At 46.5% G+C, this 22,685-nt stretch overlaps 1 protein-coding gene across 2 annotated transcripts in view; it reads right to left on the bottom strand.

Annotated features, from left to right (window-relative positions):
- Positions 1–22,685, bottom strand: part of ASTN1 (astrotactin 1) — a 244,898-nt gene that overhangs the window by 28,721 nt on the left and 193,492 nt on the right. For both annotated transcript variants that reach the window (XM_016154373.2, XM_016154374.2), the window contains exons 13-16: positions 21,878–22,072; positions 20,335–20,462; positions 14,996–15,100; positions 12,661–12,849 (exon numbers count right to left, since the gene is read on the bottom strand). In XM_016154373.2, the coding sequence (XP_016009859.1) occupies positions 12,661–12,849; positions 14,996–15,100; positions 20,335–20,462; positions 21,878–22,072 (617 nt within the window). The remainder of the gene's footprint in view (positions 1–12,660; positions 12,850–14,995; positions 15,101–20,334; positions 20,463–21,877; positions 22,073–22,685) is intronic.

Genomic DNA, 22,685 nt, shown 5'->3' with positions numbered 1-22,685 from the left:
CTTCCCGGGAGACTGCATTTTGAAGACCTCGCAGAAGCTGGCCACGTTGCCAGGGGCAATAAGGTCACAACGCAGAGGTGCAGGGGGCTCAGGAGGGCATTGGAGACTACGGCTCAGTAATGTGGAGGTTTTGCATAGATAAGGTACAGTGTCAGGTCATACCGAGCGGGCCTCTGAAGAAGCAGACCAGAAACCTCGGGCTTGAAACGGCAGCAGCAAGCATCGGCCAGAGCCCCTCAGGGAACGGCACGGAGGATGAGGATGGCTGAGGGGGGTGAGCCGGGCAGTGAGATGCAGACTCGGGGAGCAGGAATGTTCGCGTAAACGGGAAACGGGAGGCTGTAGTAACAAACGCAGGCTCAGAGGTCCGGCGTGACAAGCATGGGAAGAGAATGAGGGGCAAACCAAGGATAAGAGAATAAGAGAATTTGGTGCCGAATCTGAAGAGAGAAGTTTAAAGAGAAAGCTTCCACCTTGTTAGAAGCAGCGTTAAAATAATAATAATAATAATAAAACCCTCCGAATTTTTCTAAGTAGATTTCATAGAACTTTTGTTTTTGGGATTTGTTAATAGCATTACTCAAAATAACAAACAGACAGACAATCAAAAAGACTTTCAAGCTCTCATGTGAAGGGGCAAGCCGAGTGGAAGTTAAGCAGGTGTTTTATAAATCTTTGAAAAGCCTTTAAAATTCTCAGATGTGTTACAAATCCCCAAGGAGGAAATACAGTATGCGGCATTGTCAGAAATAGTTTAAATACAGAATTCATTTCTTTGTAGAACATCCTGTTGGACTAGTGTGCCCATTTTGGGAAACAACCTAATAGATTTTTGAGGACCTACTCTGGGCCAGACGCTCTGCTGGCCGTAAGCCTTAGTCCTGCCAATCCTCTGCCATGCCCTCACTGTCCCATCCTGCAGAAGAGGACACCAGGGCTCAGAGGCCTTGAGCCCTTTGCTTAAAACTCACTCGGCCGCTGAGCTTCCAGCTCCCACATCCTCCTCCTTCCTTTCCACCATGCTTCCTTCCCCATCATAGATCCGCAAGGTCTTCAAAATCAGACTTCCCCGGCTTTCGCAAGAACACCCGATTGCTGCATTTTGCTGAGGAGTTGTTTTTAGCATTTTCTTAAGTCCTGTCCTGGGACGCAGGATCTCGTGCGTCGTGGACCTGCTGAGACCACCACCCGGGTGCTACGCGGTCTCCTCGGCTGGACTCCCCCCTGCCCCCGCTTCCTGCCACCTCCCCTCGGCCTCTCACCACAGGAGCAACTCGGGGCTCGGCCCCGGGCCCACTTCTCACCCAGCCTTCCTCCCCGGGTGAGCTGGTCCGCGCCCGGGGCTTTAGATGCTGGTCGGATTCGGCAGACAGACAGACCTGCGCCTCCAGCAGTGACCTCTCCTCTGAGCCCCAGACCCGCACGTCCAGCACCCGCTCCTCCACCTGGACGTCTCTATGGACACGCGGAACGACGAGCCTGCACGCAGCTCTTCCCCCAGCCTGTTTCATCCCCACCCCCGTTTGTCAGTGGCGCCGCGGCCTCACCAGCTGTGCTGGCCGACATCTAGGAGCTCTCAGGAACCCTCTGGGCTCCTCCTCCCCTGCACCCACCTCCCCCAGATCCACGCTGTCTTCACGTTTCTCTGCCCAGCAAACAAACCTCGCCCTGTCCTTTCCTCTCTGTGTCCACGGCCCGGGTTATGGCCGCGGGTCTCTAACTGGTGCGCCTGAGTCCACTCCGGCCTCCCTTGTCGCGATTCCGCCCAGTGCTGGAGGGACCCTCATGCAGACGCGTGCCTGGGGCCCTCGCCTCAGCGGCCCGCTCTCCAGCTGGTTTAGGGGTCCCGCATGGCCGTCCTGCCTCCCCAGCCTCGAGCCAGGCCGGGGGCTCCTCGCGCACTCTGCTCCAGCCTCACCAGCCTTCCCTACCTCGGGCCTTGCCGCCGGCCATTCCCTCGTCCCGGGGCGTCTCCCTCCGGCTCCGCCTTCACGCCTCGGCGCGATGCCACCGGGCCTCCCCCGACGACCTGCTCTCGAGTGCCTCCGTCACTCTGCCCTGGCGCCCTCTTCACCCGCCTCACAGCCCACAGCCTCCGATGTCCTGTTCGCCCCTTAGCGACTTGTGCACGAGCCACTCTCCCTTGTCCCCTCCACGAGGGCAGAAACCATGTCTGATCTACAGCACCGTTTGTTCGACGCCTGAACAAAGCGGAAAATAAATACCCACAGAATGATGAAAAATAAAGAATGATGACAAAGCGGAAAATAAATACCCACAGAATGATGAAAAATAAAGAATGATGAAGGTATTCTTTAGGAAAAAAAAAATAGCTGATCGAATCATATGAGAGATTTTCTTTGGTTTCAACATGCTTTTATCTTTATCTGTAATGACCTTGCCCAGCCCACTGAATGCAAGATACGTGCCCTATCCAGGCCCCAACCTGTTAATTACCCTTGAAGAGAAACACTGGGGGAATTTTGAAGGAATAACATCTCCTCTTTCCACCCAGCCCTGTACAAGAACGCAGAGGCCGGGAGAGCTCCGGGGCAGGTGTCTCCTCTTTGCCCTCGTCCGCATCCTTCTGATCGATAGTGACCATGAACCCGCTGTGAGCGGAATCTATGGCAGCATCTCCGGGAGCCGCAAAGAAGTGGGCGCTGCGTCCCGTCCCCCTGAGGGAGCACAGACCAAATAAAAATACATAAAGCCGCAAGCCCCGAACACATCAATATATATGGAACCAATTACCACGGTGATCGACCAGGCCGGTAATAAATTGACAGGAGGGGCCGTGGCGGTCGGCGCTGCCGAAGGGGGCACACGCGAGGAGCGGCTTTATAAGCTGCCTCTGTGGAATCAACCTGGCTAACGAAAAACCCCAAGGAAACGGGAAAAATGTCAGGGGAGTCCGGGCTGTTGATTTACCCGATTAGGTTGTTTTTCCCCTGTCACTGGCTCTCACATTCCACCTACCGAGCACGTATTTTAACTGGCAGATTTATTGAGACATTGAGCTGGAGAAATGCTTCTTTCTACCTTTCCTTTTCTTTCCTTATTTTTATTTTTTATTTTTTTATTCAGCAAAAGCAAAATTATGCGAAGGTCTTTTTGAACCCACATAGTTGTGGCGGTTGCTCTAAGCCGAGGGCTCCCGTGGTATCAAATTCTGACTGAGTGGGACAGACACTGTCCCCTGCCGGGCTTACCCGGGTTGGCGGGCTGGGGGTGGTGGTGATGGCCTAGACGAGCTATCTCTTCTTTTCTAATTAAGTCAGGCTTTAAGGGAAGATCAGTGTGACTGCTTTCTGGGCATACACCGGTTTAGGGAGGTATTGTCCCCTCTCTGGCCTTAGTGGGCGGTTGCCAGGCCATGAACAATCTACGGACAGCTCTTCACAAAGCTCCCAGGCGGGGAGCCCCATGTGGCCTGGTCTAGCCCAACAGCACCTCTCCCCAGAGATGCCTGACGTTGCAAGAGGTCTTTCATTGAAAGCGCTCCACGCGCGGCCCTTCGCGGCCCCCTTCACTGCCACAGATTCCTCCTGAGGACAGCCACCTTCGGTGTGGGCACCGCCGTAGCTGACAGAACATGAGCAAGTCTGGTCCCTGAGACACTTTCTAAGGAGCAGGATGGACTCTCAAGGTGAAGAGTGTGTTCTGGACCTTGCAACGGCTTCCTCTGTCTCTTTCCTGAGTCCCATAGATACTCACTAGCCAACTGCAAGGGGAGAGGCGGTTAAGGTGAGGCTGGAGGAGGAAACGGTTATGATTTGCCATTAGCATCCAGCATCCCACTGTGCTCAGGAGCCTTCTTTTCTTACCCATCATTCTCCTGGTGCCTAGCACTGTGCCTGATCTACAGTAAACAACCAACATGCATGTCTGAACAAACGTATGGACATCGTTACTTTGCAAAGGAACTCCTAGCCTTCCCTCGAGGTGTCGCGAGTTGAGGTCTACATGTCGCTGACTCTGCCGGCAGCAATTTATCAGCAGTGAGGTCAGAGCGTACCTGGGAATTTTTAAGAGAGAGGAAGTTGATCTGATTGGGAAAATCATCTTCCTCTTATCAGTAACAGAGACAGAGATGGCATTTTGCAGCTTCTGACTGTTGTGACATTAATCGTCTACGTTTTGTTCTGTACCTGGCAGCTGGGGCTAGGTTTGAAAATGATGTCAACTGCTCCATTTTTTCAAAATTAATTACTTACTGATCCATTTCTTGTTGATTTCTTGACGCTAGTTTTTTCTTAAGTATTTTTAATTTTCTCCATTATACCTTTCAATAACTGAACCAACTTTCAAAGAGTTCCTTGAGGTTCAGGGAGACTGTCTTTGACAGCAGAGGGATGGAAACTAGAAATGGACCAGAAATGGCCAGTGGCCAAACGGATGAAAGGGGTTTCACCTAAGACTTTTATGTCTTAGTACTTTACGTCAAGTACTTTTACGTCTCGTGTTTCAGTTTTAAACACAGGTTACATGTTATACTCAACATATATCCCATTACCCACCCTCCTAAACAAAGAAAACCTTCCAACTTGTTTATAAAAGAAAAGTGATTATAGGGAGGGCGGGAAAACAAAGCCCGTTGTTGGCTCCTATAACATTAAACGGCAGTTGGAAACTTGAACAACAATCGCGAGTTGGACCCCTACGCACGGCTTTATTCCAGTCCCTCGTGCTTAGTCCTGATCCTGCCTTGGGCTTGATCACTTGGTTTTAATGTCTAGCCTAGTCTTCTAATGCCAAATTCCAGGACATGACATTGCACACACTCACACTCACACTCGCACTCACACTAACCAAACCTGGAGATGCGGAGGAAGGGTGATAAAAGGGTGGACTGGTGCCAGGGAGTTGGAGCAGAAGGTGTTTGGGGACATGCTGCCTTAGACAATATGCTGTCATTTCCTTTGGAATGAAAAGAGGAAGAGGAAAAAAGATGGCGTTCACTCATTTGTTCATTTAAGCAACATTTTCGACTGCCTGCTAGATGCCGTGCATGGCACCAGGCATGGTCAGAGACGGGAGTGATGTGGCCTCCAGCTTCCAGCAACTGGTGACCCCTTCATGCCTCTGAGAATTCAAAAGTGTTCCTCTAACGCGGACTATTAATGGAAACCAGGAAAAGGTGGAGCCTAACTAAAACGCAAAAACCGCTAATATGTTATCTCTCAACCCCAACATCTACTTCTGGAGGAACTTGTGCTGTTAGTAGGGTCAGGTTCCCACCTCTGGGGCACAGGAGGGATCAGTGTCCACGTGGCTTTGCAGGCGGTGAACCAGATGGCACAGGCTTCGAAGCACAGGTAAAAGGGACGGCTGATCCAGCTGGACTCTTTCACGAATTTCTCCCCCTTCGGAGAATGCACCTGACAGCTTCTTTGCACTTAAAAGGCAGTAACCCAGCCCATTTATCAAAAAAGCTTCTGCAGGGGTCCATTTCCCAGAGAGTACCCTTCCTCAGAGAGAGAGAGAGAGAGAGAGAGAGAGAGAGAGAGAGAGAGAGAGAGAGATAAAGGAAAGAAAGAAAGACAGAAAGACAGAAAGAAAGAAAGAAAGAAAGAAAGAAAGAAAGAAAGAAAGAAAGAAAGAAAGAAAGAAAGAAAGAAAGAAAGATGGGTGGGAAAAGTCATGCTTATTTCCTGGTCTTTTCCAGCAAAAGGACTGTAACCGGGACTGGAAATGGTTGCCAAAAAGGACATGACGTTGATTGTGGTTTTTGGATGATTTGATTCCCCTATCCCTCTAGCCTGGTTAGTAGGTGATTTGTGACTTCTAAAATATACAGCAGTGTTCTCAGAGGAAGTTTACCCAGAGCAAGTGTCACTGATATTTCCTTGAAATTCTTATCATTTGCTATTTTGCTCAAAAAAAGAATGAGCTAAACTGTACAGTTCATTAAAATAATGCTAATAATACTGAGACCAAAACACATTGAATGCTTATAGAATGCTAGACATTGTGCTTTATATGTAATTATTGTATTCAGTCCTTACACAATCCTTACTTGTGAGATAAGTATTCATAGCCCTATTTTAAAGACATAGAAACTGAGGCATCGCTGCCATTAAGTAAACTTCTCAAGAGCCACAGCAAATAAAAAATGTTGAGATAGATCTGTCTGACTCGGAGCCCTTGCAACAAACAACTACATTAAACTCCTTCCACTGTGATATCAGTTGAGTTAACCTATTTAGCCTTGAGCCAGGCATTATTAAATGTTGCCTTCTGACCAGAAGGAGAAATTATGTGCTGAGTATATAGAGTCACAGAACATTAGAAGTAGAAGTAGAAGTTAATTATTATACAGATGAGAAGATTATTTTGAAGTGGGTTGAGTAATTTATTCAAGGCCGGCTGGCTGACTGATAGCTCAGCTGAGACCAAAAATCTAAGTCTCTTGCCTCCCCATCCAGTGCTCTGTCCCTCAGCATGATGTCTTACAGTAGGATGGCCAATGTAGACATATTATTGCTTAAGGCACATGCACGTAACTCAAAAGAGGTGAAAACCCCAACTGATATCAAGTTCAGATTTTCATATGTGATGCAGAATCTCCCTTGTATCACCATGTATTTTATAATTTCCCCCCGACATATCTTTCGCATAGATAAACTATTACTTGTGGGATAGAGCCCATAACTCAAGATCAAGATGAAAGTCCTGGTAGACAAGCTGCATGGCACTGCCAAGCCTGTGGCCGTATGTTTATTTCCCTTGGGTCTCTATCATCATAGCCAGCCCACTTGAGCACTGATTGGCAAGGATAAAAAAGGATGGGCTGAAAAAACTGGTCTCTTCCTAGCTTGCTGAATCTAGAGAACAGAACAAATTCGCTAGGAGCAGAATTCCTTCTCTTCATAGTCCATCCAAGCCTCTCTCTTCCCCACAGTCCTGCTGATGACCAGTTAGATATTTACCAAGTAACTTCTGTCTGTCCTGTATGATGCTGGACACTAAGAGAATTCAAAAGATTATGAAGTCTTTGTATTGGCTATTTCCTCTGCTCGCACTGTTCTGTGCCCCAAATTTTGCATGGCGAGCTCTTTCTTGTCTAATAGGTCTCAGCTCAAACTCACCCCCTCGCCACCACGACCGAGGCCTTCTCTGTGCCCGCCACCTTCATCGGCACCTCTCAACATCACCTGGTTTATTTCTTCATAGTATCTATCACTCTCTAGAATAAATGCTTCCATTTATCTGTTACTCAGCACTTTCTGTCTCTCTTCCTTAGAAGTTCCACAAAAGCAGGCAGCTTTACTGTGTCATTTACCATTATACGCCCAGTGTCTACAACGACGTTTAGATAGAGAAGGTTTTAAATAAATGCATAAATAAGCCCACTCTGAGGAAGCAGTCAATCAAGTTGTGAAGGCAAAGCTTACATATTTGGAGTAGAGAATAATCTAGAATACTGTATAATTAACTACCGAATTGTATGTCACGGACAACATGTTGCTATGATCAGTCCTATAATTATATGAAAGAAGTTTGATATCACCACCAGAATTGTCTCATCAACTAAAACACCAGCCAGGTTAAACAAGGAAATTCTACAACAATTTGCAGTTTTTAGAGAAACAAAAATGGGGCTTCTCGAATACTATTTTTAAAAACCTAGGGAGAACGCTTGAAAGAGTAAGATGAGGACAGTGTTACCTGCAATGTAAAATCTTAAAAAGTCAGCTTATCACCTTTAATCCTGATTGCTGCCATGTTTTCAACTTCCTTTCCTGCCCCCCGCCCCCCGAGGGCTTAAGACTGCACACTTCTGCACACACGCCTAAGGACTGAGGCTTAATCAGAGAAACGCCCAGGTCCATTCAGGCTAGTCTTCTGTCTGTGACACTCCTCTGCGGAGAGGAAGCTAGGACACACCCTTGGAGGCCACGTGCCATGGTTCTAGAGTTGGAGTTTTGCACTAGAGGGATGAACAGGGGCGGTGGCAAATCCCGCGCCCTGTTGTCGGTTTTCCAGAAAACTCTATCACCTTTCTATCCAGAATGTGGTTCTCAGGTCGGCAGTTTTGGCATCCCCTGAGAGCCTGTTAGATGTGCGGAGTCTCCGGCCTCGCCCAGACTTACTAAACAGAATCCCCACTCCAGCAAGGTCTCGCGTGACCTAGACACACAGTAAATCCTGAGTCACGCTGCTGCATAGGAAATCATAAACTCCTCTGGTAGTGTGTCATCACGGATCACGGTCCAAAAAAAGGAAAAAGAAAAGAAAACCACACAACAATCAAAAATCCAGAAAACTCAAGGGTCCACCAGAAAGTCTAGACAGGAGTGAGTGAGAAAAGCTATGTAACACGCTTATTTAGCAAAGTGCCCAGCTCAGGGTAAGTGCTCAAAAAATGCTCGCTACTTGGCAGTTATTTGTAGTGATTTCCTCCCCCAACCTCCAGATCCAGTTTACTCTGGACTCATTGCATCAGAGCCTGGGGACTTGAAGACTCTAATTAAATCCTCACGCATATGTTTAGGAAGGCTCGGCTTCTTTTCGGAGACTCTGTTTATGATGCCACCAGGCTCATTTTCAGCAGCACCTTCATCAGCCCCATGGCCTGGGACTGCCAGAGAACAGCTGTCTCCTCTAAAACCCTTCTCTGCTCACTGGAGGGCTTTGCATGGAGCAGGCCCTCAGCAAACGTTTGTTGAATGAATTAATTAATCATTTAAAGAAAATAGCTATGTGCCATAATTGCTTTGCTGCTTGAGTGCTCACTTCATCGCCGTAAATGTGCATAAAAAGAGCCTTTGGAGCTGGTTTCAGCCCTAGGGTTGTAAAACATAAAGCATTAGAGAAACTTAAGTTATTACTCTTCATTGAATTTCTACGGTGTATCCTTAACTTAATCAGATTTTTATGCCACTTACCACAATTATGTAAGTTAGCCTATGAACTGCACCAGCATCAGATACACAAGACTGGGTCTCTCTGCTGGCCACCCTCCACAGACCGGGTTCAGAAGGTCAAGTGCTGACTCAACTATTGCTTTTGGTTCAGCCGTAGCAGAAATCTGTTCACGGTCCTGGGGAGACAGGTCAACTGAGTCTGTCTTGGGTGCCATCTACTCAAAAATAAATTGGTGGAAAGAGGAAAACCTGGCATTCTGTGTGGTAGAAATACAATGCCATGGGAGGTTTATGTCTTCCTTTGGCTCCAATCTGACTTAAGACTTCTCAGAGCTAGAGGGCCGACTTAAAGGGAAAACTATCAGCCTGTATCTTGGAAGAAGAGGAAGCTATTCTTCATAGCTTTCCCCGTGGAAAGGAAGCAACTGGCGAGAAAAAAAAAAAAAAACCCACACAAAACAAAACAGAAGAAAAATAACAAGTGAATTTTGGACGAGAAGGTGCAATGGAAAGGAGCTTGCTTGTTGCCACCTGCCAACACAGATAACCCCTGCGATACGCTCCGAACGCAACAGCAAGAAAAGGCAGTGGCAAAGGTCGGCTCTAAAGTAACAATGAAAGTGATATTGGAAAAGGGAAGAAAGAAAGACCTGAGGAAATCCACTCTTGAATGGAGTGTAAAAGAAAAGAAAAGAAAGAAAACGGGCTCTTCTCAGTATGTCGGGTGAAGGATTAAAACTAAGCCCTTGGAAGTTCTTTATTGCAGAAGGTCCAATTTTTGTTACTTCTCTGGAATCTATAGATCTATAGCTCTTTACTGGTTTCTTCTGAAGAACAAAATAAAAGATTTATTCCTGCAACAAGCGGTGGATGCTAATTATATGTCGGGCACTGTGTCAGGGATGAAGACTTAAAGATTAATTAGAAATGGTTATATTCTTTTGCCCTTCCTCCCAGATTTCTATCCAAAGTTCAATTCACTGTAGATACAATTACATATTTTTTTTCCAGTTAACTTTATAAGTTTTCATGTAAGGTAACACGAACTTTTCAGAATATATTTTTCAATGTTTTAAAAGAGTTTTATTATAAAAGTGGCATGTGCCTATTGTGGCAAAAGCAATACAGAAGTTTTTAGTATAAAAAAAATAGAATTCTCCACCCCCATACCTCTCATCTTGGAGCAAACAGATAATTTGTTCTTAAAGATACAAAGCTATTTTGAGATTTAATATATATAATGTGTATATGTATACATACTATGTATATAGTGAGCCTAAAAGATTATTTATATATGTGTATATATAAATATATATATATAATTCTGTAAACAGACAAGATCCTAAAATATCTACTCTCCTGCAACTTGCTTTGTCTGCTTCCAAGTGACTAGGACTACACTATCTCAGAATGGACGCCTGGCTGGTACACTGGTAGCGATGGTTGCCCGCATGCCTCCGGGGAGTGGGACTAGATGACTAGGAAGTAAGAGCGGGAAAAAGATTTATTTTTCACTTTATTCTGTTTTATACATTTTGATTTTTTAAATAAACTTTTTAAATTAAAAAACAAAAAGAAGAGAAATATGGCAAGTGCTGTGGAGTCTCCTATGATGGAGCCAGCCATAGAGAGAAATGACAGTACAGGGAAGGACGCACATAAGGAGGTCTAAGAGCACGAACCAGGCAGCAAAGGACTCTGCCCAGGGCAGCGAGGCAGGCTTGGTGGCAGTGGTGACGTGGGAGCTGGCTCTTGGAGAGGAGGGAGGGAGAGATGGTGTACCAGAAGTGGCGGGTGGCACAGAGGCCGGGGTTAATAGGCAGCGCGTGCGCAGGGCTCCGGAGTGAGGAAAAGGCTCGATGCCGCCTTCTAAGCCAGTGGCAAACTTGATCCTGGACCCAGAGCTGAGGCCTGGCACTGGGGCGGGGTATCACTACATTGTAAACGGCAATTTATGGAGCTGAAGGGGGTGACTGAAAAAACACAGGAAGAGACAGAACTCAGATCCAGGAAGACGAACTGCTGATCCTAAGGGCACAAGAAGAGAGAAAAATCCTCCCAGAACTTAGGCAACCGAATAGACACCAGAAAAAGGAATTAGTGCTCAGAGAGTAGAAAAATATTTAAGAGTAAAAATCAGACCAAACAATAAGAAAGAAAAATGCTAGAGGTATTCAGGCAGGGGGATGGTATACACAGATGACTGAGAGAGCTCAAAACAGATGTACTAAAATGCTTGAATCTCTTCAAAGATCACTAACAGTCAAGGGGTTGTATGCATCAGACCTATAAGAACTAAAGCCAACAGTCGGACCGTGACAAAACTAGCTGCCGAGTGGCAAGGATAGCTGAGATCAAGAAGCACAGGGCACACTGTTAAGGCCATGGACAAATTTCCTTCCTGGGCTCAGTATTTAACCTTAAGGACGCGGCAATGCTCAGGACAGAAGCAAGGGGGGTAGGACCTAGTGTTCCGGGGTGGGTCAGACGCTCTTCTCCCAGCAGGCCCAGAGGCTGGCAATCCTCGGATTATTGGCAAACAGAAGCAGGGGAGGAGTCGTCAGCCTTTTGGTTTAATCACTAGGCTGTGGCATGGAAACATAAGAAAGCTTTGCCAGCTGGAACTGGTCTTATCTACATTTGCTTATGTTATGCTCCTTTCTTGGCAAATTGAAATCAGAACAATTTGAAGATGCGGACGTTTGTTTGAAGGGATACCAGAACCCCACGATGGTGCCTTTGAGTTTAGAGGAATCAGGGCTTGGGGAGAAATGGCTGCAGCAATGAACGACAGCCCAGACTCAAGCCTGTTGCTTCTTCTGGAGGAAAACGCCCGAACGAGAGACTCTCACATCTCTGCTCCCTCTGGAGCAAGACATGTGGGAGCTTGTGAGGAGCTCAGAGAACCGAAAGCAACTCAGCCACGGGGGGCCATTTCCTGCTTGACACCAGAAGGTCCCGAGTCTCAGAAGGACCCTTGATCTTTAAATCCTAGGACGACCTGTTTCTTGAGTTTCCATTGTGCTGATCTCATCATTAGCCCTTTAGCGACTCGATTTGGCCTCATCAGAACGCCACGGGGGTAAGCTCAGGAGAAGACGTTCCACGAATGGCAATTCTAAACCAGTGTTGGTTGATCAGAATCCAAATTTACCAGCCAGTACTCCTCCTATACCAGAAGGTCTGAAAAATTCCAATTTCTTATGCCTGCTTAGACCGAATACTAATTTGCAATCCAACGGCGGACAAAGGTATATTTGTGGGGTTATTATCTGGAGTTGTATAAATACTTGGGTCAATGAAAGTTCCTCAGAGCACAAATCAATGGGGAAAATGGGCCCAAACACATGGCAGGTACGGCGAGAAGGATTTCACTGTGTCGTTCCTGCAAGGGGCTGCTGGCTGGTGTAAGCTGGGGGTGCTGGAGGCAGGAGGCAGTGGGCAGGCTCCGCCTTCTCCCCTCCTCTGCAAGAACGGCCCACCACTTTGTCCTCACCATGGCGGCAGTGTGCGTGGTGGCTGGTAAAAACCTTTACAGGACTCGCTCTATGATACCCAACAAGTGACCATACGATTTTGACACCATCATCTAGTTTCCCCCAAATACCCCCGTGTTGAGATTTGGTTTTAGCGACCAAACCCTGGCAATTTTCGGGATGGGCACAGAGCATCGGGCAACCTCAGAGTTAGTCCTTCACCTACAGACTCCTGAAGTCTGGTCCTATGGATCGCACCTAGGCAGCCGGTGCTTGCACAGGGCGGAGAAGTCGCTGAAGAGCATATCACTCACCTTTGCTGATGTCTTCGTATTCCAGCCAGAGTCGGCGCTGGACCTGCTTGTTTGGGTACCAGATGGAGCAGGACTCCTCGAAGCCGTAGATCGCTTCCTGGATGTAATGATTGCCAAACTGGTCCAACAAGGCCACGAAATCCACACGAGATGTGGCCCCGTCCAGGGAGTGGAGAGCATTGCTGAGGGCTAAGGAGAAACATCACCCAAGAGTAAGAGTGAGGACTCACAACCTAGGTATCTGGATTCCTGGGCTATTCATTGGACAGGCCTGCAGGGCCCAGGGCGAGCTGGAGAGCTGGCTGGAGCCATCAGGTGTGGGTCTCCATTTGGCCGAGTCAGACCTTACAGTTCCTGAATGAATGATCTCTAAGCCAGCTGGCGCTGTTAACCGTGCAAGCTAAGCAGAGCATTGCCAAATCTACCCCCTGCTTGGGGCGATGGTTTTTTCCATCCCAAATCATCAGTCATGACAGTAAATCAATTTAGAGAACTCAAATAATAGCATTGTGGGGGGATGCGCACAGTCTAAAATAGCAACACAAATGCCAGCAGAGAACATTCCTGACGGTAGGTGAAGTGTCGCTTCACGGAACTTCTGCTGTGTGTACGTGGGCGTGTGCCCGCGGTCAGGGTCAGGGAGCAAAATATTCTAACGGTGGGGAGTGACCAAGAAGGTCTGCAGAATATCGCCTTCAGCCGGCCATCCAAACTGGGAATGGGGGAATGATGGAAGAAGAAAAGTTAAGAACGGTCATTAATACACGGCTTAAATGACTTCAGAAGATCTAAAGTATAAAGACTGGGAAGTGACAAGAACGTCCTTGCTGGCCACACCTCCGATTTGCCTTCCCTGTTTAAGAGAATTATATTTGTTGGAAAGATAGCCGATGGCAGACTTTCCCAACCCAACTCCTTCTGAACCCGGCCAGCATTACGCGGCCCTCCCTCGGTGCGGCCTTTATACGCCCGTGTCCTGTCAGGGAAAGGCAGAGGCTGGACCAGGCACGAGACCCCAAGTGCAGAAGTCCACGTGGCCCGTGATGTCATGGGTGGCTTTGAAAGGCACGTGGAGATAGAGGTAGCGACGGTTAACCCCTCAGGTGCACAGCACCTGCGCAGGGCGCAAACCGAGTATGGGGACGGCGCAGTGCCCGTCTGTACTGCCGGTTTCCTAGAGGGAAGAGCAGTTTTTTCTAGGAGTTCTCCGCACTGGCAGAGTTGACTTCAGTAAAATCCCATCTCAATCTCTTCTTGCCAAGAACCCTTCTGTGATTAGGAAATAGGAAGTTCTGAGAACCCTTGTGTCCCCTGGCAATGTTCTCTGCCCTTAATGCGTTTTCCTTCCGTACGCACACGGCTTTCCTTTCCGTGGGTGTATGTCTCACCCCTTCGTAGCTCTCCACCTGGCACCTGCCCTGCATCTCTCTCCTGAGGGCCGGGAGCTCTGCCTCTCCTTGTCCTGTCATCCTGTGCTAACAATTTCATCTGAATCTAGTCACCCTTTCGTCCAACACAGAGAAGCCGGACTCTGTGGCATAGACGTCAGGTCTGGAGCATCCCTTACTTGGGTAATCCCGGGAGAAAGGAGTAGAGTAACATTCTAGTCCATGGGGATGAGATGAAATAGAGACATAAATGTACATTAAGGCTGTATTTACAGAAATGTTTTCTTTTGGAAAGTGTGCATTGGAATTGTTCAAATGCTGGGCAAAACGCGATTCAAGGCATTCACCACTACAATTTAAATAGTATAAGGCATCCCACTGTATTTTTTAAGAATAATCTTTCCTAAGGAAGTTTAAAATTCACTACTCTGTACTTACTAGATCGATCGATCGATCGATCGATCTATCAATCAATCATCTATTTTGCTCACTTGTTTAGGAATTGTAAGCTGTTTTCTACTTTTCCTCCCTGATCCTTCTTTCTCCTTTTTGGCTCTCTCCTTTTTTTTTGCCTTCATTGCATGGAAATTTTAGGCCATTCTCTTTACGTTTGGAAAGCTTTGTCTGTCAGTTTAGGAAAATCTGCTTTTGCGTGTCTTCTCTACACACAGGTGACCCCTGGGAAAGTGATAAAGTCAGTGTTTATCCTCAATGGTTCCTGCCTCACCCCTTCTATCTCTTCTATATCCCAGGACAAAACTTTCAATTTAATCCACACTTAGGAAAAGGGCCTATCCCAGCCATTTGCCCTTGAAGGTGAGTCTGGGCGAATAGGTTATATATCTCACGGTGGCTACATTTTGACCACGGGATAAAAGACAGTGACCTTGGAAAGGAACTCCTTGCCCCGGGAGCAGGGAGAAGGGACGGCTCGCTGCCGCGCTCACCCTGAGAGACGGTCACTTGGTTGAGTCTGATGTGGTACATCACAGACCGGACCTTCCAAAGCTGCAGCACGGGGTATCCAGACACTTCGCTGAAGTTCACCATCCCTAGGACAAAGGAGACTGGGGTTGAGCATGTGCAATTGATACACAAGTCCCAAATCTACCAGGTTGGGGTGGGGGCGGGGTGGTAATTGCGAGAAAACGAGAGGACATTCTTGGTTAGAGAGAATTTCTGGAATCATATTAAACAGCTGCGATTGAATCTTTACTCTGTGCCAGGCATTGTGCTAAGCACTTTGCACATATGAAGCCATTTGATCTTTGTGAGATAGGTATTATTATTTGTCTTTTATAAATGGGGAGACTGAGGCTCAGAAAAGGTGTTCGTAGATGGGCCCGAGGCTATCACAGAGAGCCAGGGTGGAGTTCCAGACGTGTCTGAGACAGGGCCAGGGTTCTTAACCATTCTACTATAATATTCTCTTAATAGATTGATATGAAGCTCTAGGTTTACTGTAACACACCAGATTTTTACTCTTTGAGAGCTGCAGTAATTGACTCAGCTCATGCACCTGATAACATTGATTTTTCTGTCTCGTTTAACTGATTTGTGTTCAGTATTTAAGTTTTAATTACTCTGAAGCTGATAACACTTATTTCTTCTCTACCATGAGGAACAATGTCAAGTTAAGGGGCAGGGATGACCCTAAACTGAGTGCCATCTATATGCCAGACAAGGTTATAGACGCTTTCATTGTGGTCCTCTTTTGATCAATGGGACAACTGGGGCTCTGAGAAGTCAAGTTACTTATCCCAATTAACTCATCCTTGTAGCCTCCTAGCCATGTTAGAATGGGGTGTTCTTATTTGGGCACCTTGGGGAGGCGGCGGCACCCTATTTGAATTTTGGCCATTACTATAAATATAAAATGCTACAGAAACCAAATAATTAGGCCACAGGAAGTTAAAAAAAAACACCTTGCTAAGTTTAGGAAACCAATTTTAGCTTCATTTCGATGACTGATAGTTGCTATGTGTGTAAGTTACAGAAACAAATATATAGAGACATACTTATGTGTACATATGTATACATGCAAATATAATGGTCATATATATATAGTAAATTTAGATATACAAGTAGATAGATAGATAGATAGATGGATAGATAGATAGATATAGATGATGAGTGTACTTGTATAAATATAATGGCAAGAATACATACATAGTAAATTATCCTGCCATTTTGACCCATGCTTCCTTCAAGCTAAATCAACTAATTTTATGCCTAAATTAGATGAAGAGTGGGTGGGATTAATTAACTGCTTGTCAAGGCTGATCAAATTAGCTCAGCAATTGCCAAATTTCCCTTTCTGTATGAATCATATGGGAATAATTATTGGTAAAGTAAAAAGACAAAAAGGTCGGGAGAGGTGCTTAGTGAATCAATTGCTTAAATTTTATCTCAGGCAATCAAAGATAAATTACCTAAGACTAAGAGAAAATTTTCAGTCCTTTTTCTTTCAAATGTTCTTCTTTGAGGGCCTTAAATTTTGTGACAACAGCCATAGTACTACCTACTCTGGCTTTTAACCTTTATATTAAATTATAAGAGCATATCATTTCATTTATATGCTTTTAAAATTAATATAAAATTATTATACTTTTATATTAATTTTATAAATTATAAAATTATATTAATTTTATAAAATTATTATACATTTACATTAATTTTAAAAATTATTATAAAATTATATTAATTTTATAAAATTAATATAAAATTATAAAATAATTTTATAATAATTTTAAAAACATATAAATGAAATTCTAACTTTACAAGTTGAAGAGTCCAGTCACATACCTCGAAGGCACGTGTCACTAGAGCATAAATGTGCGTGCTTTGCAGAATCGTTCTACAGAACATGCCTTCTCTAGTTACGTCAGCTCATCAGCTTGCTGTTATTTTGAAAAGTCCATTGATACAAGTAGCAATAAATAAAAAAAATTCCAGTATTTTATAAAACGTTCCCTTTAACTGAATTGTTTCCTAGTGGGAAGAGAAAGGGGCGGGAATCAGGAGGCTGGAGTTCTAACTCTGGCCACTGGCCATGTCGCCACGGGGCAGTTTCTGACTGCAGGTGGCCTCTCTCCAGCCACCTGGCTGGAGACTCTTTTGGTTCCCAGTCGCTTCGTCTGTAAAGCGAGAGGCTTAGCTGAGATGTTCTAATGCTTCCTTTTCAATTCTGTGATTCCAACCAGTTTTGAGACTTTGGGCTAGGCGGTTCATTGGTTTCAGTTTTCGTATCTGAAGAGTCGGGGAGAACTGATGTTTTCGCTATAAATGTGTAGCCTTTAGTTTAGAACAACTGAGGAGCAAGAAAAGGAAGGAAGTGCGGATGTCGAGGAGTCGGAAGGGGTGACATTCCCACACGCACCCAGGATGAGCCGGGACACTGAGCTGCACGACTTAACTGCTGAACAGCAATTCTGCTTACCGCATTTACACGAGAGCACTAGTCGAGGAAACAGTTTCACGACTGTGAATGCTGTGGAGTGCTGTTCTGTGCCCGCTCACAGATGATACTTCCATTATTGACAAAGAAAGGGATATTTCAAAGTGTGTGTGTGTGTGTGTGTGTGTGGCTGAGTCATGGAGTTCTTTCTCAGGGTGCCCTCGGCATGCAGTCAGCTCTAGCTTTTTAAAATTTAATTTTATTATTACTCTAAACACATTTCTGAATGACTCTTTTTTTAAACAAAGTATCTCTCACTATGTTTCCTCTAGAACAAATATTATTATTATTTTTTTTACTTATGCTTGGGGAAAAAAAAGACTGAATAGACCTATCTGAGAGAAAGGAAAGAAAGAAGGAAAGAAGGGAGGGAGGGAGGAAGAAAGGAAGGAAGGAAGGAAGGAACGAAGGAAGGGAGGGAGGGAGGGAGGGAGGAAGGGCAGGCAGGCTGGACTTCTTTTGTTTTTTCTTTGAAACGTCAAGGGGATGATTATCCCCAAAGTTCTGAAGGCAGGAGTCCATTTCCTCTGATGACCTTGAAGATGTCCCAAAGAGCTCGGAGCTGTCAATCTTACTACAGATTTCATGAATGCGGCACTCAGTAGGTCTATGAGTGTGGTCAGTGGCCCCCTCCACCTACTTGGTCCGCCCCTATATTCACTTCTTTTTCTCAACTAAGAGACTGAAAATACCAATGCCAGACCATATATGAAAACAGAACCCTGCCCCACGACCTGCAGCAACCAGCTCATAAAACCAACCTGTTATCTACAGTAATCAGCCCAAGAAGCTAGTCCGGTATCTATGAGTCAGATTGGTAGCAACTCAGAACACTATCTACAGCAGCTAGTGCAGGGTGCCAAACAGGAACGCCTGGAAGAGGGGGCCACGTACGACTAGGACTTGATTAATAACAGACAGATTCCAAGTTTCGCTCTTGCTTCCAACTTAGGTCCAACCAGAGAAGGTCTCTGGCCTCCAAAAGGCCAGATAAGGCAAGGTCGAGGGCCTGGGGCAGAAGACGTTTCTGTTGTGGCTGAGAACAGAGTTTGGTTCTTTCCCGTATTTCTATGGAAACAGATTTAAACACGTGTTCTTCTGATGTTTCTCAGATTTGTCCACCCGCTTCTCCCCAGAAAGCTTCAGACAGCGTCCAGGGCTGCTCCGTGTCCTCCAGCCCGGTGACCAAAGCAAAATCTCCTCGCCTCCGCAGGAAGTTGTCCTGTGTGAGGCCTTGGCATCTCTGAACAGAAGCCAGGTGGGCTTTCACTGCTGTGCCCCGCCCCGCCTTATCTGTGCGAGCTGTCTCACACCTCCTTTGTGAGGTGTTTTACGCTTGCATGGGAAGCGTTTCTCAGCTAAAGATGTGGAAATAAGACAACTGGATTCCCTAATGCTGGAGATATGGGCTTTAGAATGGGCCCCGAGGCTGTATTTTAATTTTTTCAGCTTTATCTCTATCTCTGTCTCTGTCTCTCTCCCCCTGTATAGTATTTTAGAAGGGAACTAGTTTTGATGAGATTTATTTCTGGTCTTAAACATAGCTGATTGTTTTTTCTCTTGTTCCTTCTCCTTCTCCTATAGTAACAACAGTCTTTGTAGTTCGAATGGTCATATTTTCTTCCTTCCTTGGTATATTTATTTACTTAACATATATATATATAAAATCACTAAGTGCCAGAAACTTTTTTATAAACTTTACAAATATTCACTTATTTATTCCTTATATCAATCCTATAAGGAAGACAGTATTATAATACCCATTTTTATAAATAAAACAACTGAGGCACAGAGAAGGCAAGTAACTTGTCCAAGGTCACACAGCCAGTGAAGAGTGAGCCCAGCTGTCAGGCTCCAGGGCCTAAGCCATTAATCACTATGCCACACTACCTCAGACAGGCCTATTTCTAATTCCATCCAGGTCTAAACGAAAGTGTTGAACTTAATTTGATATCTCGAAGAGACTTACCCTGAGGAGCACATTCCATTTTTAGGCAAAGGAAGGAGGAAGGGAAGGAAGGTGTAGAACAAGGAAGTCATAGAATAGGGAAGTAGTGGAGGAAGGAACGAAGCCAGCAAGGGCACTGAGCTCACACCCAGCCTTCTAGCGTGCGATGCTGGGGGCCCGGCTGGCGGCCCCTCATGGGTCCATGGAACCCTCTGAAGTGTCTTCCTTGGTCCAGAAGGAGCTAACTGGGGGTCTTCAGAGGCACAGGAAGGAGAAGCTTCCCTGAGGTTCCTGCCTCTTCCAAGCAACCTACTCGCTGGGTTCATCAGTCGCCCGGGGCAGAAGGCCATGGGGCCGGGCGCAGACGGCTCCCGGCGGGGGCAGGCGGGGCTGCCCCTGGCCCTGGGGCACTGCGCTGCCCAAGCCTCACAGCCGGAAGCGGCAGAGCCGGGGTTCAAAGCCAGGGCCACTTGACGCGAAGCTCTGACAGCTTTATCCCTTCACACTGCTCCGCAAGCGCTCGCCAGTGTAGCCATCCGCCTTTCCTCTGCCTCCCCTGTGGCCTGGTCACCGCCTCTGACCCACTGGGAACTCTGAGCTCTTACTTCGCTATTATCCCATTTGTTTTCCAGGCGTCCAGATGAGACTAGCAGGCAAAGGTATTATTATGAGTATTTTGCAGATGATTACATAACAACGTTGGCACTTTTACTGACAAATAATCCTACCGACGTTCGGTTTGAGGACTGAGGTTTCATTACGTATTAAGGAAATCACTGGCTGAGGAACCAAAACAAGTGCGGTCGAGCGTCTTGGTTTTAGGAAACCACAGGGAGCCGCGTGGCTTTCGCGGGTTGAGCGAGGCCAGGAGGCACACTCACCGGTCAGGAAGTCGGGGTCGGGAGTGGGCGCCGAGATCTCCTCCAGGCACTGATTCTCCAAGGGAACAGTGGCCACCACAAGGCCGTCTGGCAGCTGCTGGTCTAAACCGCGAGCGAAGTTGTTCTTCCTGGAAGGAGAGGCAGAGGGACCTTCACTTCCGAGTGTCCAGCTGAACCCCACTCCTTGCGAGGCCATCTATCTCTCAACCCACAGTGAGAAAATTCTTTCTGGACCAAAAAGTTCTCCTCACCCTGAACCCCATTTGATGGACGTGTCTGGAGTAAGACATGGGTGGGTCAGAAGTAGGGCGAGGGCTGGGGAAGATGAGAAATAAACCCGACGAAAAGGTTTCCCCAGAAGATAGAGACCACGCTTCCTTTCCTCCCATCCCAGCCCCGACACCCTGATCCCCTCTCCACAGGGTCTGGGCACATGCGGCCTCATTTCTAGACCACAGATTCTTTCATCTCTGGACCAAAGAGAAGACTCCAGGCTCCATAAGAGGAGTTACAACTCACTGCTTGCCATCGGCAGACAGAGTCCCCGGCTGAAAGGGGAAGTAGCAGTAAAGCTTACTGTCTGTAACAGAGAAAGCAAGTGACTCCAAGAACTGGCTTGGAAATGAATGGTTGGTTTCCTCAGGGGTGTGTGTGTGTGTGTGTGGCGGGGTGGGGGGCTCAGGTTGCTATTAACTGCTGGTCCATGTGATAACATTCATCACCATCGTCATCATCTCCTGGAAAGCATGAGTTCTGAGGAAGATGTATTCAAATAGCCTAAGATCGAATAGGGGCAGGGGTCAAGTGGAGAATCTCCTAGAAATATTCTAAATCAGTGGTTTGAAATATTTTGTTCTCAGGACCCTTTCATGTTCCTAAAAATAACTGAGGGCCCCAAGTAGCTTTTGTTTATGTGGACTACATCTATCAACATTTACCCTATCAGAAATGGAAGAATTTAAACAGATATTTATTAATTCATTAAAAATGACAATAGTAAACCCATTAAATAGTAACATGAAAAATGATGAGGAGTAGCACTATTTTATATCATTTTTACGAAATTTTCAAATGTCTGAGTTAATGAGAGACAGCCGAATTCTCACCTCTGCATTCAACGTATTGCAACACATTGTTTGGGTTAAAGTATAAGAAGAAAATCCAGCCTCTCTGTAGCTGCAAAAGGTAGGAACTGGGCTGTTCCCTGAAAGGACCTCAGTGACCCTCAGGATCTTGGACTGTACCCGAGGTTGGCTATTCTAGATGGGCTCAGGCATTGATTCTTCCGCTCAGAGAAAAAATCGGACGTGAGCATTTCATTGTGGCTTCCAGTCCTTGCCCAGGCAAGATAAAAATTTGTCTAACCCTTCACTGTGTGCCCACAGGAAGCATGGCTCCGGGACTCTGGGAGGAGGGAGAAGACCAGGGGACAGAACCTAACCTGCCCTTGCAGGACGGCGCCTGCCTTGCTCCAAGACGTAAAGCTTGGTGCTGAAGATCCGGCAACATCCCTGAAAAGCGGTTCTGCAGGTGTGAGGTTTACCTGAATGTTCCTTTCAGCACTTGTCCAGCAGCCACTTCCTTGGAATGGTTGTTGTAACCAAAGAACATCTCCCCAAAGAGAGTCTGGTTCATGGGAAGCTCCCTGCCTTCCCCACAGTCGCCTCCCTCGGGGCAGGTCTCCGCGACGAGCTGGCAAGAACGACCGTCCACTCCCAGCTTGTAATCCTCAATGCACCTAACGCAAGGGAAAACTCGAGAAGTCATTCCATCGACGAGCTACGCAGTCAACTCAGCCCAGTGGGTTGGGAGGAAACGCTTTGGGGAGGGTGGTGACTGGCTAATGATTATAAATACCCCACTTTGATTTCTGTCTCCTTCGTAACTCAGTTTCTTCAGCCTATAAACCAAGTCTCCTTCTACAGCGTGATCGCACTGAACCTCTCACCTTTTCTTTGCGGATAAATGTCTCATAGCTTTGGAGTGTGTTCTCCTCTAAGTATATGATTTCCCAGATAGGTCAGGGTGGGAGTCAGTGGAGATAAGCTTGTAAATGAGTTAACACATTTAAATCTAAGACCTTCCAGAGCCTTTCTCCAGAACCATCTACATGGCCAGCCCCTGCCTTTGTTTGCAGGATAGTAAGGCTGGAGGAAGTGACGCTGGGCTTGAGAAGTCGATCATCTTTTATTCTGGTTCTGTGACGAGTCAGCTGAGAAAATTAGAAAGATTGTCCGTCTTCCGGCCATGTTCTGTTTGAATGTGTCCAGACACGAGGTCAACCTGTATTAACTACCCCTCCGACTGCACTAAGCAGACGCCGGGCGTCTAGCAGATGCACGCCCCAGCAT

The sequence above is a fragment of the Rousettus aegyptiacus genome, unplaced genomic scaffold (assembly GCF_014176215.1).
Source record: "Rousettus aegyptiacus isolate mRouAeg1 unplaced genomic scaffold, mRouAeg1.p scaffold_m13_p_17, whole genome shotgun sequence".
Classification (NCBI taxonomy): domain Eukaryota; kingdom Metazoa; phylum Chordata; class Mammalia; order Chiroptera; family Pteropodidae; genus Rousettus; species Rousettus aegyptiacus.
This window is presented reverse-complemented; position numbering and strand designations above follow the sequence as displayed.